Here is a 19,957-nt window from a genome sequence, read left to right on the forward strand (position 1 = left end):
AGAAGCAAATATCTGCTTCTTTTTTCCCGAGATTCGCAAAGAGCATGTAACGCATATTACTTTTGGAATCCAAGATTTGTCCATTCCACTGATTTCTACATTAAAACATTTTTCGTAATGTTCCGTAAAATGGGGTAAAGTCGGCGTTTGAGGGTAAAGTCGGCCGGCGCTTTAAATCATTTTAAAGTTTAACTATTACTTTTTTCCAGAAGAAATCCGAGTTTTATTAAAAATGTAGTTAGAATTAATGTAAATTAATAAATGAAATACAATATTTAAGTGTTTAAAGCGCCGGCCGACTTTACCCGCAAACGCCGACTTTACCCCATTTTACGGTTCTTTAAACTTATCAGTAAATTCCCTGCCTTGATTTATTAGGACATATTTCCCACAAACAACGCAAAAGTTGTTTAACAGCTTAGAACATGGGGTTGCTCTAAAACTTGAAGCATTAGACTCTAAAAAGGCCAAGTTCGTAATCAGCGACCCCAAAAACATAAAAAGCAACTGTTTTAGGACCAAATCCAGGCTAAAATTGCGGCCGAAAGATTAAAAGAAGAATTTGACCTCTAGATGACCTTGAAATGTTAGTTTAAAAAAAGGTCAAAACGTATTTGGACGTAAAATATTCCGCTCTTTCTGAATCCGGGGTCAAAAAAATTAAATATTCGAAATTAAGGTGTTTGACCTTAAGTTGACCTAGAAATGACCTTGAAATGTTAGTTTAAAAAAAGTTCAAAACTTATCTGGACGTAAAATTTTCCGCTCTTTCTGATTCCGGGGTCAAAAAAATTAAATATTCGAAATTAGGGTGTTTGACCTTCAGTTGACCTTGATGCTGACGTGATGGGGTCATACGGACAACGGCATCGTAATCAGCGACCCTAAAATCATAAAAAGCAACTATTCTAGGACCAAATCCATGCTAAAATTCTGGCCGAGAGATTAAAAGAAGAATTTGACCTCTAAATGACCTTGAAATGACCTTGAAATGACCTTGAAATGTTAGTTTAAAAAAATGGTCAAAACGTATCTGGACGTAAAATTTTCCGCTCTTTCTGATTCCGGGGTCAAAAAAATTAAATATTCGAAATTAAGGTGTTTGACCTTGAGTTGACCTTGATGCTTACGTGATGGGGTCATACGGACACCGGCATCGTAATCAGCGACCCCAAAAACATAAAGGTCACCTACGCTTGGAACATGTCCACCTCAATTTCCCTTTGTGGTCCTGTGTTATCTTTTCCGTGAACATTATTCTGATATATACTGTTTATTGCTTCCTTACTTTTTAAGTATTTAAATACTTAAAAACTATTTTTGTTGTTCATTGTAGAATTTAGATATTCTTTTAGTTTTTGATATTTCAATATGTCAAAAACTAGGGAGCATTTAGAAAGGTGTTTCAATCCATTAGAAATACCAAATCATCGTGGAAAAGGTTTACGTCCAATTTCAAAAAAAATTCGTGAAAGGTTTCCTGATGCTCATGTCAATTCGAAGATATGTGCTAATTGTAGGCTTCAACTTGGAAAGCAAAATAATGCCTTTCATTCGAAACAATTTGATCCTAACAATAGCAACTCACATAAAACCGTTGATACTGATATAATCAATGACAGTATCAGTGATTCAGAAACAGATGATATTCCATTTGTTAAATCTTTTAGACTTGAAGAGTTAGAAGATTTATTTTGTGGTTTGAAGGACAAATTCTTAAGCTTGCCTGCAAATGATCCTATAAGATTCACGATTCTTACCGTAGCTCCATTATCATGGAGCATTCGCAAAATAGCTACAGAATTTGGAACCTCACGACGAATAGCTAAAAAAGCCAGAACTTTAAGATAAAATAGTAAAGTTTTAGCTTCAACCACTTCTAAGGCTGGAAAGAGGTTACCTGAAGATACTGTGAATAAAGTAAGTTTTAGTGCATTTTCTAAGCTTCGGACAAAACATTGCGTTTTCGCTGGAGGTTCCGGTACACATTCTGTATGTGTATGCGTAATTCACGAAAATTGTAAATTAATGCTTGATGCGCTAAACATTAAGGAGATTACAAAAACAATGAATCAACCAATTGAAAATTATAAAGATTGTCTGCGACTCATTACATGTAAGGATCCAACTGCATTATGTCTTTTAGCTAACTACAAAGACTGCCCTAGCATTGAAGACTTCTCAAAAATGATGATAAATATTTTAAACGAAGCATGCATCGAGAGTGTTTTATGCAGTTTATGGACATCAACTGACAGATCAAATTTAATAACGAGCAAATTATCGAACATTGAATTTGTTGATGAACTTTGCCAAAAACTAATTAAACTGAAACCACATTCATTCATATCTAAGAAGCAATCAATGTACCTTGAAGATAGGAAGCAAAATTTGAAAGAAGCAGAAGTATTAGTACTGTATGATTTTTCCGAGAACTATGCCTACATTGAGAGAAGAAAAGCACAGAATCCGTAATGTGACGAACGCCGGCTGTGTAAAATGGGTGTCAGTATCGGTTCTTTAGTTTTGTTCAGTTGGTGTCGTTCAGAATTCAGATAATAAGCTCTAGCAACGCGGCAGCGGTGTGAACTAAGTTATACGGAATCTGTCTCATAGCGACCGACAGATACTGTACTTCTGAACAGTTCATATCTGTGTACAGTATCTATACTCAAGCCAATTACAACATTCATTTTACATTTTAGTATGGCATCTATCACACAGTGACGCAGCTGCTGCTCTCAACTTGGTGTACAGATGCTGAACTTCTCCTTTTCAGATTCCGTGCTTTTCTTCTCTCAGTGTACGTAATACAAAATGCTTCTCAAGCATTTCATTATAATAATGATCAATGCACTTTAATGCCAGTTGTTTATTACTATAATGATGGTAAAGAAATAAAACATAAAAGTCTTGTGTTTTTGTCTGACTGTTTAAAACATGATACAACAGTTGTTTATGTTGTTCAAGGACAATTGTTAAAAGAAATAAAAAAGAATACGAAAGTGAGTCGTGTTATTTATTACTGAGATGGTGCAAAACAGCATATTAAAATTCGGTACCAAGTGTCTAATTTATTAAAGTATGAAGATGATTTTGGAATTCCAGCAGACTGGTATTTTCATGCAACGGCACATGGCAAAAATTCTTACGGTGGCATAGGGGCCATTTGAAAACGCGAAGCTACCGGAGCAAGCTTACAAGCATCTGGTACTCAGTCAATTACAAATTCGACAAGTCTTTTTAATTGGGCAAAACAACATTTCTCTCAACTTGAGGTTATATATTTTAGTAAGGAAATGCATAGAAAAGCAGAAATGCACCTCAAAAAACGCTTTTCTGATGCCAAAGCAGTTCCAAGCATTTCGACGCAACATGCTTTTATCGCACTTCTATCGAAAAAATTACTATTAAAAACACACTCTTTTGCTGAAGATGGTATAATTTTTTCATAAACTTAAAATATGAAACAAGTAATTTTATTTCAATTTTTAGCTTTTTAAAGTCATCCTTTAAAACTAATAATTAAAATTTATAAGCTAAAAATTTAGGCCAAATTAGATCTGCCATTATAAATTTTAAAAAACTGATATTAAATTCGTAACCAGCGACTTCGAAAACCACCGAGTAGTCATTATTACAAGACTAGCTTAATTTTTTAATTCTATCCGCCATTTTGAATTTTAAATAGAGATTTGTCATCAACCATTTAAAAATTTTTTAAAACTGACATCGGATTTGTAATCAGCGACCAAAAAAACCCCTATGTAGACATTTTTACGAAATTAGCTCAATTTTTAAAAGTTTTTGTCCTCCATTTTGAATCCGCCATTTATAATTTTTAAAAACTGACATAAAATTTGTAAGCAGCAACCTCGAAAACCCCCGAGTTGTAATTTTCACGAGCCTAGCTCAATTTTTAATTTTATCCGCCATATTTTATTCGACATTTTGAATTTTTGAATTTTGAAAGGAGATACGTTATCAGTTTGTAAGTAAACTATGTTGTCGTTATTTTTATCGTCATATGTGAAGCTTTAAATAATAATATAGATCACATTAGTGGATTTTTTGTGTTTTTTATGTCGTTTAGGCGCCATATTTAAGTCGACATTTTGAATTTCAAAAAGCGCCCAACGGGATTAAAAAGTAGACATTCCAAGCTAATTTTTCCAATATGCTAAATTTTTTTTAAATTAAACCAATTATGGAGAGATGGGGTGGTACGGTTGACAAAGAACGTCCCTAATATATTTATAATAAGTTCCAAGTTTACGTATTTAAGAAAGAATTCGACATTTTCATTCTAATTTTATATTTCTATATACGTAGTATAATAAAATTCTTTTTAGTGTATTTACAATGTTTATAGTGTGTTCAATCAAATGATTAAAAATTGTTTCTGAAATAAATATTAATTTAGTTATAAAATAATAACAGCAATTTGTATGGATAATTTAATAATTTTATAATTGTGTTATATGAACCCGTCTTTCGATTCTTATCATTATTTTTATAAATTCAAATTTAATACATCTATTTTTATTGAAACTGAACCATAAAAGGAGTAACTAGGGTGTCTAGACACACCATAAATATTCAAATTTCGACAAATTTTTCTTTTTTTGTTTTCGTTTTTTCAACTTTTTAGCAATTTTTTTTTAATTCGTCGAAAAATCAATAAAAATATTGTTTTACATACTAAACAAGTAGTAAATTCAGATGTTCATTACATGAACATTTTGCTTCCTCTTTACGATCAGCAAAAAAATTTACTTCCTCGTGGAGAAAGCAAAATTTTATTGACAAAATGTGAATTTTTGATTTTTTAACTTTCATTAATTCTTTAAATTTACCTCAAATGTATACTTTATATATAGCGATCGATTCGTCTTGACGTAAGGAATACAGTTTTATTATATATAACATTAAATTTTTCTATTTAAAAATTTTTTCGATTAAAAGAAAATTTTTGGAAAAAGAAAATAAAATTTTTTTGTGGGGTATTTTTCAAAGTCCTTTGGTCAGATTTTTTTGAGATATTAATATGATAAATGAGCCTGCCAAATTTTATCTAAATCCATTAAAACCTGTTAAAGTTATCTTCTAAACAAAAAAGGGATCCACACACACATACACACACATACATACATCCGGACAATTGATCAGGATCTCATATAACATGTTTCTATAAAGAAAAAAATTTGTTTTCGCCACTTTGAAAAGTTTTATAAAAGAAAGGACTACAAAGCTTCCACCGCGAGGAAGCAAAAACAAATAAAAATCACTATATATAATTAATTTTCTGTCAAATCTACACCTTTATACACAAGTTTCAAGTTGGGGTGTAAGATCTTTATTGATTAGTGTATGAAATATAAAATATTTTACAAACAATTAATATTATTTTAATTCAAAAGTTAGACGACATACTTCGATAAAAATGTTGGTTTCCATTATGGTGATGATTGAACGTTCCTGAAATAATTAATAAAGATAATCTTTTGATTGTTATTATTATTTATATAAATTCAAAACTTAACACATACATTTTACTAAAAACTAAATGAAATGTTTGTCTTTTTTTAAAAAATGAATTAGTCTATTTTTTATCTCATAAAATATAGCTATGTTTAATAACACAGCCCCACAAAAAAAAAAAGTGTCGTGCGCGGCAGAACAGACTAGTCATTTCCCATGTATTTTGACGCGCTGAACACGAATCCGAAGTCCGTTTTGCTCCATCACGTCAGGATTTTTTTCTAACCTCCAAAAACCTGTCGGATTTTGAGAGGTAGGCTATTTTTTTTAAAAATTGATGGATTTACTTCAAAATTGGTATCTAGGGGTCTTTTGGGTCGCTGATGACGAATTTGAAGTTAGATTTTCAAAATTCAAAATGTCGGCTCCAATATGGCGGACGAATTTTGTAAAAATTGATGGATTTACTTCAAACTTGGTATCTAGGGGTTTTTTGGGTCGCTGATTACGAATCTAAAGTTAGATTTTCAAAATTTAAAATGGCGGCTCCAATATGGCGGACGATATCGACCCTTCAAAGGTGATAATTCCGCCCTTACACACGAAACTAGGAGCAATTAAACAGTTTGTCAAAGCCTTAGATAAAAAAGGAAACTGTTTCAAATACCTGGAACAAAAGTTTCCAGAAATCTCTGATGCGAAACTAAAAGAAGGGGTTTTCGATGGACCACGTATTCGCAAATTGTTAAAAGATGAGCAATTTATCACCAAGATGAATAAAAAGGAGAAAGCCGCATGGCTTAGTTTTAAAGCAGTTGTCGAAAATTTTCTGGGTAATCACAAGAGTGAAAATTGGGAGCAAATAGTTAGTGATATGATTAAAACCTTTGGTAAGTTAGGATGCTTAATGAGCATAAAGTTGCATTACTTAGACTCGCATCGGGATCAATTCCCTGAAAATTTGGGAGATTACAGTGAAGAACAAGGAGAACGATTCCATCAAGATCTGAAAGAATTTGAGCGTCGTTATCAAGGAAGATGGGATGTAAATATGATGGCCGACTACTCTTGGATGCTGAAAAGGGATATTGTACCTGGAGGCACCAATTTGAAAAGAAAACCATTACACAAATCCTTTGAGGACAAAAGAGTGCGCTACCATAAAAAGACGTGAATACCTTACTTATGTATATAAGAATTTTCATTTCTAGTTTTGAAAATCTAACTTCAGATTCGTAATCAGCGACCCAAAAAACCCCTAGGTACCAAGTTTGAAGTAAATCCATCAATTTTTACAAAATTCGTCCGCCATATTGGAGCCGCCATTTTAAATTTTGAAAATCTAACTTTAGATTCGTAATCAGCGACCCAAAAACCCCTAGATACCAAGTTTGAAGTAAATCCATCAATTTTTACAAAATTCGTCCGCCATATTGGAGCCGCCATTTTGAATTTTGAAAATCTAACTTCAAATTCGTCATCAGCGACCCAAAAAACCCCTAGATACCAATTTTGAAGTAAATCCATCAATTTAAAAAAAAAATAGCCTACCTCTCAAAATCCGACAGGTTTTTGGAGGTTAGAAAAAAATCCTGACGTGATGGAGCAAAACGGACTTCGGATTCGTGTTCAGCGCGTCAAAATACATGGGAAATGACTAGTCTGGTCTGCCGCGCACGACACTTTTTTTTTGTGGGGCTGTGTAATTGTATGAGGCAAATCAAAGACAAATTTTTTTTCTAAGAAAAAAACTTAATATGGTGCAAAATAAAAATTATTAAACAAACAATTACTGTTATTTTAATTCAAAACTTAGAGGACATACTTAAATTATATAATGCAACAGTCTTTTAAGTATAAATGACGTCATTTTTTATCAGATATGATTTATACTAAAATATTATTTATTACTTTTGAAAAATATAAATAAATTTTCGATTATTTTGAAAACAATTTATGGCAATATTCGAAGGAATAGAAAAAATTTAATGAATTATAATTATTTATTGTTATTAATATTTTCATTCTTATTAAAGACTTTTATTTTAAACAGATTCGATGTTTACATTAAATTTAGAAAATGTAATATAAAAGTTATTTTTATGAAAAAGTTTCTATTTTCAAAATCAAAAAAAGATGTCGTTAATTGAAGACCAAAAGACGTCTGCAAAAAGACATCATTAGGGCGTCTTTGGAATCGATGTGCCCACTGGGCATGCAGAAAAATTTAAATATTTACCTTGACTTGATGCACCAGCTTCACTGCGATAAGTTGTGTTATTATAATCTCGTGAATTATGTCTTGAATAATTTTTGCTTCGTGATTCTTTTTGCACATCTAAATATTACAATTCAAAATAAACATATATATTGTACATAAATTTTAATATCATTGCCTTGATTTTTCTAAAAAATAAATTTGATTTTTTCGAAGTAAAAGTCCATTTTTTGAAATCTAAAGATGTGGTTTTTTTCTACCAAAGTATAAAGTTAAAAATAAAAAAAGGGTTATCAATTATTTTATGTTTAAATTTAAATTTTCGATCTTTTATCTTTTATTTATTTTTTAAATTAAACTAAAAAAATACTTTATTCATGACAATTGATTCGATTCAATACAATGAATTTAATTATTTTATGTTCAAACTTGTATTTAAACAAACACAAAATTTTTTAACTAACCTATCAATTTTTAGTTATGTACTCTGCTCAACTTTCATTTGAAAGTATTTTTTCGATTAAAAAAAATTCGTAATTTCCTTTTTTTACATATGTAACGCGATCTGAAGAAAAGGACCTTAGAAGCAAAAAATTATAGGTTACGTTTAGAAATTTTAAAGTGAAAATACACAAAGACGTTCAACTCGTAATGCAAACTAATGATATTTAGGTCTTCATTGCATTCAAAATATTCAATAAAAACTGATTTTAGTTTTACAAAAACAAAAATAAACTTTTAGTTCAAGTAAAACTATTGTAAACATAACCAATAATTCATTTGCTTCTAAGGTCCCTTTCTTCAGATCGCGTCACATATGCGAATAAAAAATTTTTTAAAAATTATTATTAAAGATTTTATATAGTACTTAAAATGATTTATTATTAATAAAATTAGATTAAAAAAGTTAACATTGATTATTTAAAAAAATTTAATAATGATAAAATTAATTTTTTACCTGTATTAGTTGCAACATTTGTAAAAGCATTTTCTTCTTTTTAAAATGACTTCTCTCATCTAATTAAAACATTAATTATAATTAATATTGAACATAAAAAATGTTTTAAATATTTATGAAATATTTAACACAACTACAATTTTAATTGATTCATATTAGCTAAATTAGATTACCTTTAAATTATGATGAATAATTAAGATTACCTTTATTAGGTTGCTCAATTCTCTTAACAATTCCATTTAAAGCATTGACAGTTACGTTGTTAGAATGTTCTCCTAATTTAAAAAAAATACCTTTAAAATTGTCATATAATATATTTTCATAAAATTATTAACCCTTAGAAAAATTTCATTTTTAATTAAGATAATAACTCCCATGCTTAGACAAGTGAAAATATCTTCCCATTTAATGCATAAAAGGGGGCCGTAGAACAAATACTGACTTTTGACTTCAAAATTTAAAAAAGTTAATTGGTTTAAAAAAATTGTTATAAACAAATTTCAAAAATTCCAAAAAGAAGATGGTTACTGTAAAAACTAAAATTTAAATTACTGTAAACATAATTTATTTGATTCAAGTAATCGTTTACTTGAATATTACCAAATAAATTTTTCAAATAAATTAATTGATGTAAAATTACAATAAATCAAAAAAAAATTAATTTAATGCAAATAAAAAAAATTTTCCAATTACATTTCCTATCATTACATAATATAAATAATTTAAATGTTACTTAAATAATAAAATTATTAACCCTCTAACAAACAAATGTGCTACTTTTAGACTTTTATTTCAATTTCGTTAAATTAGAAAAACAACATAAATATAGGAAACCAGAAAAACATACATATAACAAGTTTTATTTGCTAATTTAATTTTTAAATTAAATTAATAATAACATTTACTTACCGATTTTACAATTTGTGTGTCACATAATTAATTTATATCCAATATTAAAAAACTTAATAAAATTAAACTGAACTATTTCAAACTAAATTGTTCACTTCACTATATATGTTAACACTGAAATAGGAGAACACAGTCAACTGATGTTTTTGATATTTTGTATTTATACCTTTTTAGTTTCCTTATATTATAAGCCTAATTAATATACAAAATACCGTAATCAATAAAAAAATATTTACCCTATTTTTAATTTTTTTTCGATTTTACAAAAAAGAAAATTCTTTATTATTTTTGTTTAAAATAAATTCAATTATTGAAATAAATTATATATGAATGTGTATAAATTTATATTATTGTATGGAATAAAAAAACAATAATTAAAAATTTAAATTATAATAATAATAATAAATATTAAACATTAATTTTATTATGGACAATACAATTAAAACTTACTTGAAATGAATAAATAAAATTAACTTAATAGCTAAAAATCTTCTCTTTTTCAATACTAGAATGAAATACTTGTCCCTTCTCTGAAAAACAACAGATGATAATCATACAACTCTATTGGAAATAGTATATGTTTTGATAATTTTTAATAAGTTTTTTTGAATATAAAAAAAATTAATCAAACCGTTACACACAATCATATGATTTACAATAGAGGGAAAGATATCATTATTCTGACTCATGCATTGTTTTCAAATATTGTTGACATACAAATAATTTATACTGCTCTCTATTTATCTAAAAACATTATATTCAAATTAAGATTTTTAAAGGAGAATAAAAAATTAAATAACTCATAACTAGTAAATTTATAAAGTTTAAAATTTTTATTAATAATTATCATGAATTTAAATAAATTATTATTTACATTATTATTAATTTTAATATTATTATTATTTAAACTGTAGTAATATACAGCACTTAAAATTTTCAGGTTAACATTATATTATTAATCAATAATAACACAGGCACACAAAAAAAAGTTGTCTGTTTCTTGAACTAGACATATATTTCCTGTAGTATTTTGGCCCGCTAAAACCGAATCTGAGCTCAGAATTGCTTCATCACCCTCAGTTTTTTTTAAAATCGACCAAAACCACCCTTAACCCCTTCACTGTTACTGACCTCTATAGAGGCAAAAATAAGTCGTGCCACCAGTGTGCATGACCGCTATAGCAGCATCTTAAAAATAAAATAGTTTTACTTAATATAATATTAATGTTAATAAAAACATACAATATGATAATATAAGATTTAAAAAAAAAAATTTTTTTTTGCACACTGGTGGCACGGAAACACGATTTTTGCTTCACAGCGAAGGGGTTAAACGGACAAATTTACACTTCGGAGATAAAAATTAAATCAACTTATTTTTTTAAAAAACTGAATTTTACATCTACAAAACTTTGCTCCACTAACTCAAAAACAAAGCCAGAAATGCTCCCTCACCCTCTAAATTTTTTTTAAATCGAAAAATCCACCCTAAAATAGAAAAATTTAAATTTAATGAGTAAAAAATATTATATTACCGGTTTTTTTAAAAACAGAACCTTAAATGTATGTAGTTTTTCTCTTCTAACTCAATAAAATAAAGCCAGCATTGATCCATCACCCTCTGAATTTTTTTAAATCGAAAAAACTACCCCTAATCTGAAGAATCAAATTCAGGAGGTAAAACAATAAAATAACTGATTAAAAAATTTTATAACCATGTATTTTTACTCCAGCAAGGCAGAAACAAAGCCAGAAATGCTCCCTCACCCTCTAAATTTTTTTTAAATCGAAAAAACCACCCTTAAATAGAAAAATTCAAGTTTAATAAGTAAAAAATATTACATTACCGGTTTTTCTAAAAACAGAACCTTACATGTATGTAGTTTTGCTCTTCTAACTCAAAAAAATAAAGCCAGCATTGTTCCATCACCCTCTGAATTTTTTTAATCGAAAAAACTACCCTTAATCTGAAGAATCAATATTAGGAGGTAATACAATATAATTATATTGTCTTACCTCCTAAGTTTGATTCTTTGGTGGTTTTTTCGATTTAAAAAAATTTTCGAGAATGAGGGAGCATTTCTGGCTTTGCTTCCGCATTGCTGGAGTAAAAATACATGGTTATAAACTTTTTTAATCAGTTATTTTATTGTTTTACCTCCTAAGTTTGATTCTTCAGATTAAGGGTAGTTCTTTTGATTAAAAAAATTCAGAGGGTGATAAATCAATGCTGGCTTTATTTTATTGAGTTAGAAGATCAAAACTACATACATGTAAGGTTCTGTTTTAAAAAAAACCGGTAATATAATATTTTTTACTCATTAAATTTGAATTTTTCTATTTTAGGGTGGATTTTTCGATTTAAAAAAAATTTAGAGGGTGCTGGATCAATGCTGGCTTTGTTTTTGAGTTAGTGGAGCAAAGTTTCATAGATGTAAAATTCAGTTTTTTAAAAAATAAGTTGATTTAATTTTTATCTCCGAAGTGTGAATTTGTCCGTTTAAGGGTGGTTTTGGTCGATTTAAAAGAAATCTGAGGTTGATGGATCAATTCTGAGCTCAGATTCGGTTTCAGCGGGCCAAAATACTATAGGAAATATATGTCTAGTTCAAGAAACAGACAACTTTTTTTTTGTGTGCCTGTGTAATTTTATGAATTGCTGCATAACAATTAAATTAGATAAAAAATACATCAAAACTACTATAAAAAGTTTTAAGATTCAAGTAATGGTCTCTCAAGTAAAAATTTTTTGGTCAAAGAAAATGTATATTTTTATAATAATATTCAAGTAACCTATTATTTGTGTCAATTAAATTTTTTCAATATATTAACAGATATAAATATACTATGTCCAAAAGAAATGTTATTCAAAGCAACAAAAAAATATTTTTATGCAAAGAATATTTTATGTATGTATTACTATATATTTTTTTAAAATGAAAATGTTTTTCGTACTTTGAAATATTTGTAGTATAACGAAATTATTAAATTAATTAAATGTTGTTAATTAATAACCCCTTTTTAAAGTTAGAAAAAGATACCCAACGTGAAAATTGTTAGACGCCAGCCAATTTTTGAATGGAATTGGCAAACCAGAAAAATCACAAATTTCACGAAATAACCCCAAAACGACACAACAAAATTGGACTTACCCACGACGACAAAATCAGCACACAGCTTCCTCTCGGCAGGTCCTCGTGGTCGGAGAAAACAAACCGCAGTCGGGAAAATGGGCTTATTAAAAAAAAAGGCACACTTTCACACTTTTCCTTTTCTTTATTTCAAATGAGTCGAACTCTGTTCGACTCCTTCTCTACACACGCTACTCTCTACACACTGTGTCACAAGACACTTTTCTTAAACAAAAACAAAACTACTAAATCTCTCGACACACGCTCTAAGACTCTACACGCTCTCTCTGTATTCTCGCATTGATTTTTTACTTCGATCGCCTTCGTCTCTGTCTCGTTCCATAAGTGGCCGCCGCGATGGCGCCACCTCCCGGACTCCTGCGTTATCTCTGCTCCAAATTCCAAACGCGCGAAACTCAACCCGAGTTTCCCTTGTCGACTACATGGAGGACCAATTTTTGTCCAAGGTCCTTGAAGCCTTTGTCGTTGATCTCGTTCCCTTTGTCTCATATTACCCTTGTAGAAATTCCTCCTCGAATCTTAAATTATATTATCATTAGTAAAATTTACTGAGTTCGTAGGGGGAGATATCGTTTAAGGTCTGAGACATGGATTTTAGGAACACGACAACTCTCGTTATCGCGTAAGACAAAAACTGTAGGTGATAATTTCTCTACGATCTCGAAGGGGCCTTCATATTTCGGTGCGAGTTTTGTCGCGAAATTCCGTGTACCACTCGACAATTTGTGTGATTTACGGAGTACTAGATCACCCACATTAAACAACCCCTCACGTCGATTACGGTTATAGTACTCGGTCTGTCAATCACGTTCTTTGTCGATAAATTTCGCTACCAAGTCTCGCAACGCATCCAACCTCTTTACCCTGTCTACCCAATCTACTGGCGCAATTCTCTTAACCTGATCTCGTTGTTCTACCTCCCGTCGCAAACTTTTAACCGGTCCAGGATGTCTTCCGTAATTTAAAAATGCGGGAGACGTTTTAGTCGCCACCTGTGTCGCAGTGTTCATAGCATGGCGAAACTCGTGAACATGAAGATCGCAGTCGCGATGATCATTCCCTATGAAAGTCGCAATCATGGTCTTCAATGTGCGCTTACTCCTCTCCACAGGATTAGCTTGCAAGTGGTAGGGTGGTGTGGTGATGTGTTTGACACCATATTCCTGAAGCGTTTCCTTCAGGAACTTGTTGTCGAACTCCTTCCCATTGTCTGTTAATGAAATGTCAGGGGTTTCCCAGCGAAAGAGGACCAATTCTTCAAATGCTGTGGCAACCGACTTTCCATCAGCTGATCGCAACGGTTTCACCTTAACTCACCTCGAGAAAAGATCTTGGAACACGACAAGATATTTACACCTACTCTTGCTTGGTGGAAACTCCATCATGTCCGCTGCCACTACAGCCCAAGGTCGCTCAACTATCCTCTGTCCCATTAGTCCTGCCGGTCCTGCTTGTGATGCCTTGTGAAGCTGGCACTGGGGACATCGAGTGACATACTGGTGGACATCATTCCAGATTCCTTGCCAGTAATATTCTCTCGCCACTCAATTGTACGTTTTCTCCACCCCCAAATGACCTGCCGACGCCAATCCATGGCCGTCGTAGAGAACTCTCTCTCTGTACTCCTCAGGTACCACCAGTTTCCAACCATCCTCGTCGCCAACAATCGGAAGGAGTAACGGGTCACTCCTATGTCGATAAAGATGATCGGTCTCGATTTTCCATCCAGGAAAACGCTCCGGGAATTGTCGAACTAAATCTCGTCGCTTAAGGTACCATTGGTCCATAATGGTATCAAAGGCATCGATCATCTCTTCGTCATCCTCACTCATTCTGGACAATGCATCTGGGACTTGGTTCAATGCACCTCTCCTGTGAATGATTTCAAAATCCCACACCTGCATTACCAGGGCCCATCTCGCTAGTCGACCACTCGGGTCTTTCAAGTTTCTAAGCCACCTTAGGGCACTATGATCTGTGATCACCTTAAACTTGTATCCCTCGATATACGGTCGCAACTTCCTAATCGCCCACAGCAACGCTAAACACTCCTTCTCCGTGACGCTATAATTCCGTTCTGCCCCTGTCAGAACACGGCTGATATACATCACCGGATGTTCACCGTCGTCAAACTCCTGAGTCAACACAGCTCCAATAGCAAAACTACTCGCATCACATTGGATAAATCTCGAATATCACCCACCATGCCCAAAAATCTCCGGAGTTGTTTGACGTTCTTTGGCGCCGGATAGTTTCTCACTGGCTCGGTTTTTTCGGGGTCTGGTCGCAATCCTTCATTGTCGAGAAGATACCCCAAGTAAGTAACCCTAGAGCAACCAAACTCACATTTCTCTGGGTTAACCACAAATCCCGCGTCTGCCAACTTTTTCAAAACTATCTCCAGCCATTTCACGTGTTCGTCGAAAGTATCTGTCACAATTATTATTGCCACAGTCCTGAGCCGGGGATGGCAAAGACCGTGTACTTTCTGCTCTCTTCTGCCATTGGAATTTGGTGATATGACAATTTCAAATCAATCTTTGACAAGTATCGCGCCTTCCTCAACTTGTCAAGTATGGAGTCTATCGTCGGAATTAAATAGGCGTCCTTGACGGTAACCTTGTTGACATCCCTATAGTCCATACACATTCGAAAATCTCCATTCCCTTTTCTGGCAATCACCGGCGCACTCCTCCAGTCGCTACTTGATGGTTCGATCACGCCTTGCCCATGTAGTTGAATCATATGTCCTTGAGCCCACTTGATCATAATAGGTGACATGCGTCTCTGGCGTTGCTGTACTGGTGTCTCGTCTGTAACCCTTATATAATGTTCTGTCAGATTTGTCACCCACAGTACGTCAGATTCTGGAAGAACCAATCTGTTCACCATTTCTTAAATGATCTCTCATTGTTTGTCCGTCAACGCAGAGATTCCAGCGCATTCAGCGTAGATCGACTCATCACTCTTAATCCCATCCTTGACGCCAAAAACATGCCAGTCGCCATTGAGAACTCTCCATAACCCCAGTCCCAATTGTACCTCCATATTCCAGGCTTTACAGAAGTCCACACCCAAAATTATGTCTTGTACTACCGAACTAAGGACCTTGACGCTAAACGGTTGAGAATGGCCATCCACCTCGATGTTCAAATTCAACAATCCAGATGTCTCAATTACTCCTCCAATGGCGCTTCTTATCGATGTATTGCAATGCTGGATGCAGTTCTTATAAGGCTCAGCCACTCTGTCGCTAATCACCGAGATCATCGCTCCAGGGTCGAAAAGTGCCTCATAAGATTTGTCGCCAATGGTCATTCGAAAGAAATACGATTTTCCATACGACTGCCGTCTACATTCTTGTCGAATAAGGGTTCTGGGTCAGCTGTGCCCGTCACAGCCTTTCCCCTCCCCTGGACTATTGGTACTGACTCCATTTCAGTATCTTTAGTCCCATCTGTCACTAACACGTTTTTGAGTGAATGCTCTCCACTCATTTGGCTTTTTGGTACCTGTGTCACAAATTTAAATGAATTCTATTCATTTAATTCGTCACTACCAACTCTCTCATCACTGCGTTTGAGTGGTCCCTTCCCACTCTGTTGCCCACTACAGGATGCAACCTCATTGATGGGGAAAAATTTTAACCCTCTTAGTTTACTCTTCTTTTCCCCTGATCCTTTTCCAACCCTGGTCGCTACCCCGTCGTTAAGAATCGGTTTTAATGATTCTTCAGTGGGTTGGAGGGGGGTACAGACCCGCTCTGTGCCCCCCATTGTCCGTTTCCCAAAGGGGCCCTCACTTGGGCGCAATTCGGACAATTAAGGAAATTCACGTCTGGTGATCGACAAACAAGGCATGATTCAACCTGGACTCTAGCTGGGCACTATGCCGCGAAATGACCACGCTGTTGACAAACAAAGCATGTCCTCATGGGGCATTCCGAAACTTTGTGTCCGACCATCTGACCTGTGAAACATGCCCCCACAAATGGCTTCGACCCGCCCGTCGCAATTTGTGTTGTATGTCCAGTGTTTCCAGCTCCTTGTTTTGGTGGAAATTGGCGCTTGTCTTTCCCAGCGGCCACTGTCGCAAAAGTAGGAGTAGGGTTAGAAGCCCGTATCGGAGTCGCGGATGGCTGAGGACTTGATTGCTTAATTGCATTCACCTCTATAATCCCCTTCTCAGAATCAGTCTTCTTTGTCATCTTCGACTTTTTCCCCTTACTCTTCTTTTCGACCACCTACTCTACCTCGCTACCCGTCGCTGACTCGTCTTCTAATGCCGCTATCTTCTTGGTCTCTTTTGAGGAAGATGGCCTTTTCTCATCCTTCTTCGTACCCTTATAAGCCGCGGCGGGAAAACGCATTTTCTCTTCAGGGGGAGGGGGAACGTATCTGTCGTCGAGATCTTGAACCTTTTCGAACTGTCGCAAATTTCTCTCTAATTTCGAGAGTGATTCTAACCCCGATGAATCAACTTGTTTCCGATAAGTGGGGGTGAGTCCCTTATACGCGATTTTAACCTGTTCCCTGGTCGACAATGGTTTCCTAAGATGCCCCATTATAAGTCGCAAACTGGTTATGTAGGAGGATATTTTCTCCCCTTTCGCTTGAGTCCTACTCCTCATCTCGTCTATCACTTCGTCGTCATCAATGGTCGTTAAATACTCTCGTCGAAAAGCTTTTTTAAATGACCTCCACTAACTAATTTCTTTACGAATTGTGCGGAACCACCTACTCGCATTACCCTTAAAAATGCTGGGAAGTGTTTGGAGGAGATCTTCGTCGCTTATCATGGCGCAATCTCGGCAGTCTTCAATTCTCTCCAAGAATTCTTCGGGATCTTCTCGCTCTTCACCCGAGAACTTAATATCCCAATCTTTTAGAGTCCTATTGACTTTATTTCGTCGAGAAGCTTTACGAAAATCTCTTCGTATCTAAGTTCGGTCACTTACGTCCGTTTCGTTATTTGTGGGGATCGACGCTGTGGACATCACCGGTGGTGATTGTGGAAAGGGCGGTGGAGGGGACGGAAAGTCATCGGTGGTCGGACTTGGTCTGCTGTGCGATGATTTATCTCCCAACCTTTTTCTTATGGCCCCTTTATTTTGTTGATCTCCCAAAAATCTCAAGTCACGAATCGACCGTGAATTTTTCTCTTCGTCGCTGCTCGAATAAAACTCGCTTCCTCTTTAAAAGATTTACTTTAGGCAATAAATTTTCTTCTGTGAATGCCTCAAACTGAAAAACTTTGACTGAGTTCCCTTTATCGTACTCGTCGCAAAAGGGTACGTCAATTTGTGAGGGAAGAGCGAGTTTCAGTTCTGCCCGAAACAGTCGTTCTCGCAAAACTTGTAACGAGCCACTAATACATAATTGATTAGTCAACAGGCTCGTTACCACTTGTCCTACAGGCATTCCTAAAATCATTTGCCACAATTCCTTCGCCTGTGGGATTGTGATCAAGTGACGCATCCTTTCTTTATAGAAATGCATTCGTTCAATAGCCTCTGCCATCTTGAACGCTCAAAAAATTTAATTGTCGAAAAACACACAAAAAAAAAATTTTTAAGGGGTGCTCGTTCCCTACTAGACACGGCACTGGTCAATAAAAAAAGAAATTCCGTAAAATAATCGAGTCGCCACAAAGAAAATTTTTTTCTCTTAAAAATTTTCACGCAAAATTGTAAATTAATTTTTTGAAGGGCCCGTCGATCAATAATTGACACGGCCCTGGTCAATAATTTTTATACACTTGCTTGACTAGTCGCAAAGGAAAATTTTACTCCCTAAAATTTTTCACTTATTTTGGAATTCTAGAAATAGAGGGTGCCAATTTTATAGGTACGGCCCTGACAATTAAATTCAAATTAACACCACTTGACTTTTCGCAAAAATAAATTAACGCAAAAATTAACCTGTCACAAAAATTAAATTTGGTAAAAATTATAATTTTTAGGGCCCGCTCACTATTAGTTACGGCACTGGTCACTCGTAAAAACTCAATTTTATAACCGGGTCGTCATTAACAGAATTTTTCCCATTAAAAATTCTCAGGTAAAATGTCAATTAATTTTTAATAGGGCCCGTCGGTCCGTTGACACGGCCCTGGTAAACAAAAAGAAAATTCAACAATTACTTGACTTGTCGTTAAGGAAATGTTACCCACTAAAATTTCCAATTATAATTAAAGAAATTTTTAAAGATGACCGTCGCGATAATAATACGGTCCTGGATTAATTTTTGTTTATTTAACAAATTTTTTTTTTAAAAGTCACACTAATCGACTCTCAATTCTATTCCACACGTTTCATTTAAAATTTTCAATTTCTCGACTCATTGAAAATTTTACAAGTCGCAAGATTCCCTACTGCACAAGTCATAAGTGTTTAAAATTTCTATCTTCTTCCAAGTCGAGAAGCATGGGTCTCAAATTCAAACACCGAGATATCACGTAACACGCATGCGCGACGAATCACATGGTATGGTATAATTAATACGCCGGCCACGTGGGAAGCAATTATTATTAATAAATAATTTTTTCAAAATATAATCACGCACAAAAATCCAGAAAAATTCACTGATTCCGAGAAAAATCGATTCGTCAAAATCGGTCGAGAAATGTCTCTGAAATTAATTCTTGAAAATTTCTACACGTGACTATAGCGGACGCTATGCATATTAAATTTACCAGGGAACACTCGCGAAATTGTCTCACTTTATTCGCCCGAACACAACTCCTCAACCATGCCGCAAATTATAAATTTCAGGACAGGAACAATAAACTTCATTACATGAGAAATTACAATTAGCAACAAAATATTTTCTGTCGAAAATATCAGGTCGAGAAAGTTACAAAAATTTTGTCGTGTCTCAAAGATTCTCAACGAGGCCCCACGTTGGGCGCCAATTTTTATAACGAAATTATTAAATTAATTAAATGTTGTTAATTAATAACCCCTTTTTAAAGTTACAAAAAGATACCCAACGTGAAAATTGTTAGACGCCAGCCAATTTTTGAATGGAATTGGCAAACCAGAAAAATCACAAATTTCACGAAATAACCCCAAAACTCAAATTAATCAAATTAAATCTCAGAGGAGATTCTGTTGAAAACGAAAGTCGCAAAAAGGGACACGACCCTTGAGACACGACACAACAAAATTGGACTTACCCACGACGACAAAATCAGCATACAGCTTCCTCTCGGCAGGTCCTCGTGGTCGGAGAAAACACG

The 19,957-nt window shown here is 33.9% G+C and overlaps 3 protein-coding genes across 3 annotated transcripts in view; 2 read left to right on the plus strand and 1 right to left on the minus strand.

Annotated features, from left to right (window-relative positions):
- Positions 1 to 19,957, plus strand: part of LOC127286077 (uncharacterized) — a 78,845-nt gene that overhangs the window by 31,851 nt on the left and 27,037 nt on the right. The gene's annotated exons all lie outside the window — the stretch shown is intronic.
- LOC127286076 (uncharacterized) lies at positions 5,989 to 6,965 on the plus strand. The gene is made up of 2 exons (XM_051312367.1): positions 5,989 to 6,743; positions 6,864 to 6,965. Exon 1 carries the CDS (start codon positions 6,035 to 6,037, stop codon positions 6,653 to 6,655), a length of 621 nt encoding a protein of 206 aa, XP_051168324.1. The 5' UTR covers positions 5,989 to 6,034; the 3' UTR covers positions 6,656 to 6,743; positions 6,864 to 6,965.
- LOC127286086 (uncharacterized) lies at positions 13,519 to 14,151 on the minus strand. Its single transcript, XM_051312381.1, has 2 exons — positions 14,079 to 14,151; positions 13,519 to 14,006 (listed from the first exon to the last, which is right to left on the minus strand). Exons 1-2 carry the CDS (start codon positions 14,149 to 14,151, stop codon positions 13,519 to 13,521), a joined length of 561 nt encoding a protein of 186 aa, XP_051168338.1.

Source organism: Leptopilina boulardi, unplaced genomic scaffold, assembly GCF_019393585.1.
Source record: "Leptopilina boulardi isolate dan_hultmark-lab unplaced genomic scaffold, ZJU_Lbou_2.1 LbouV2_347, whole genome shotgun sequence".
Classification (NCBI taxonomy): domain Eukaryota; kingdom Metazoa; phylum Arthropoda; class Insecta; order Hymenoptera; family Figitidae; genus Leptopilina; species Leptopilina boulardi.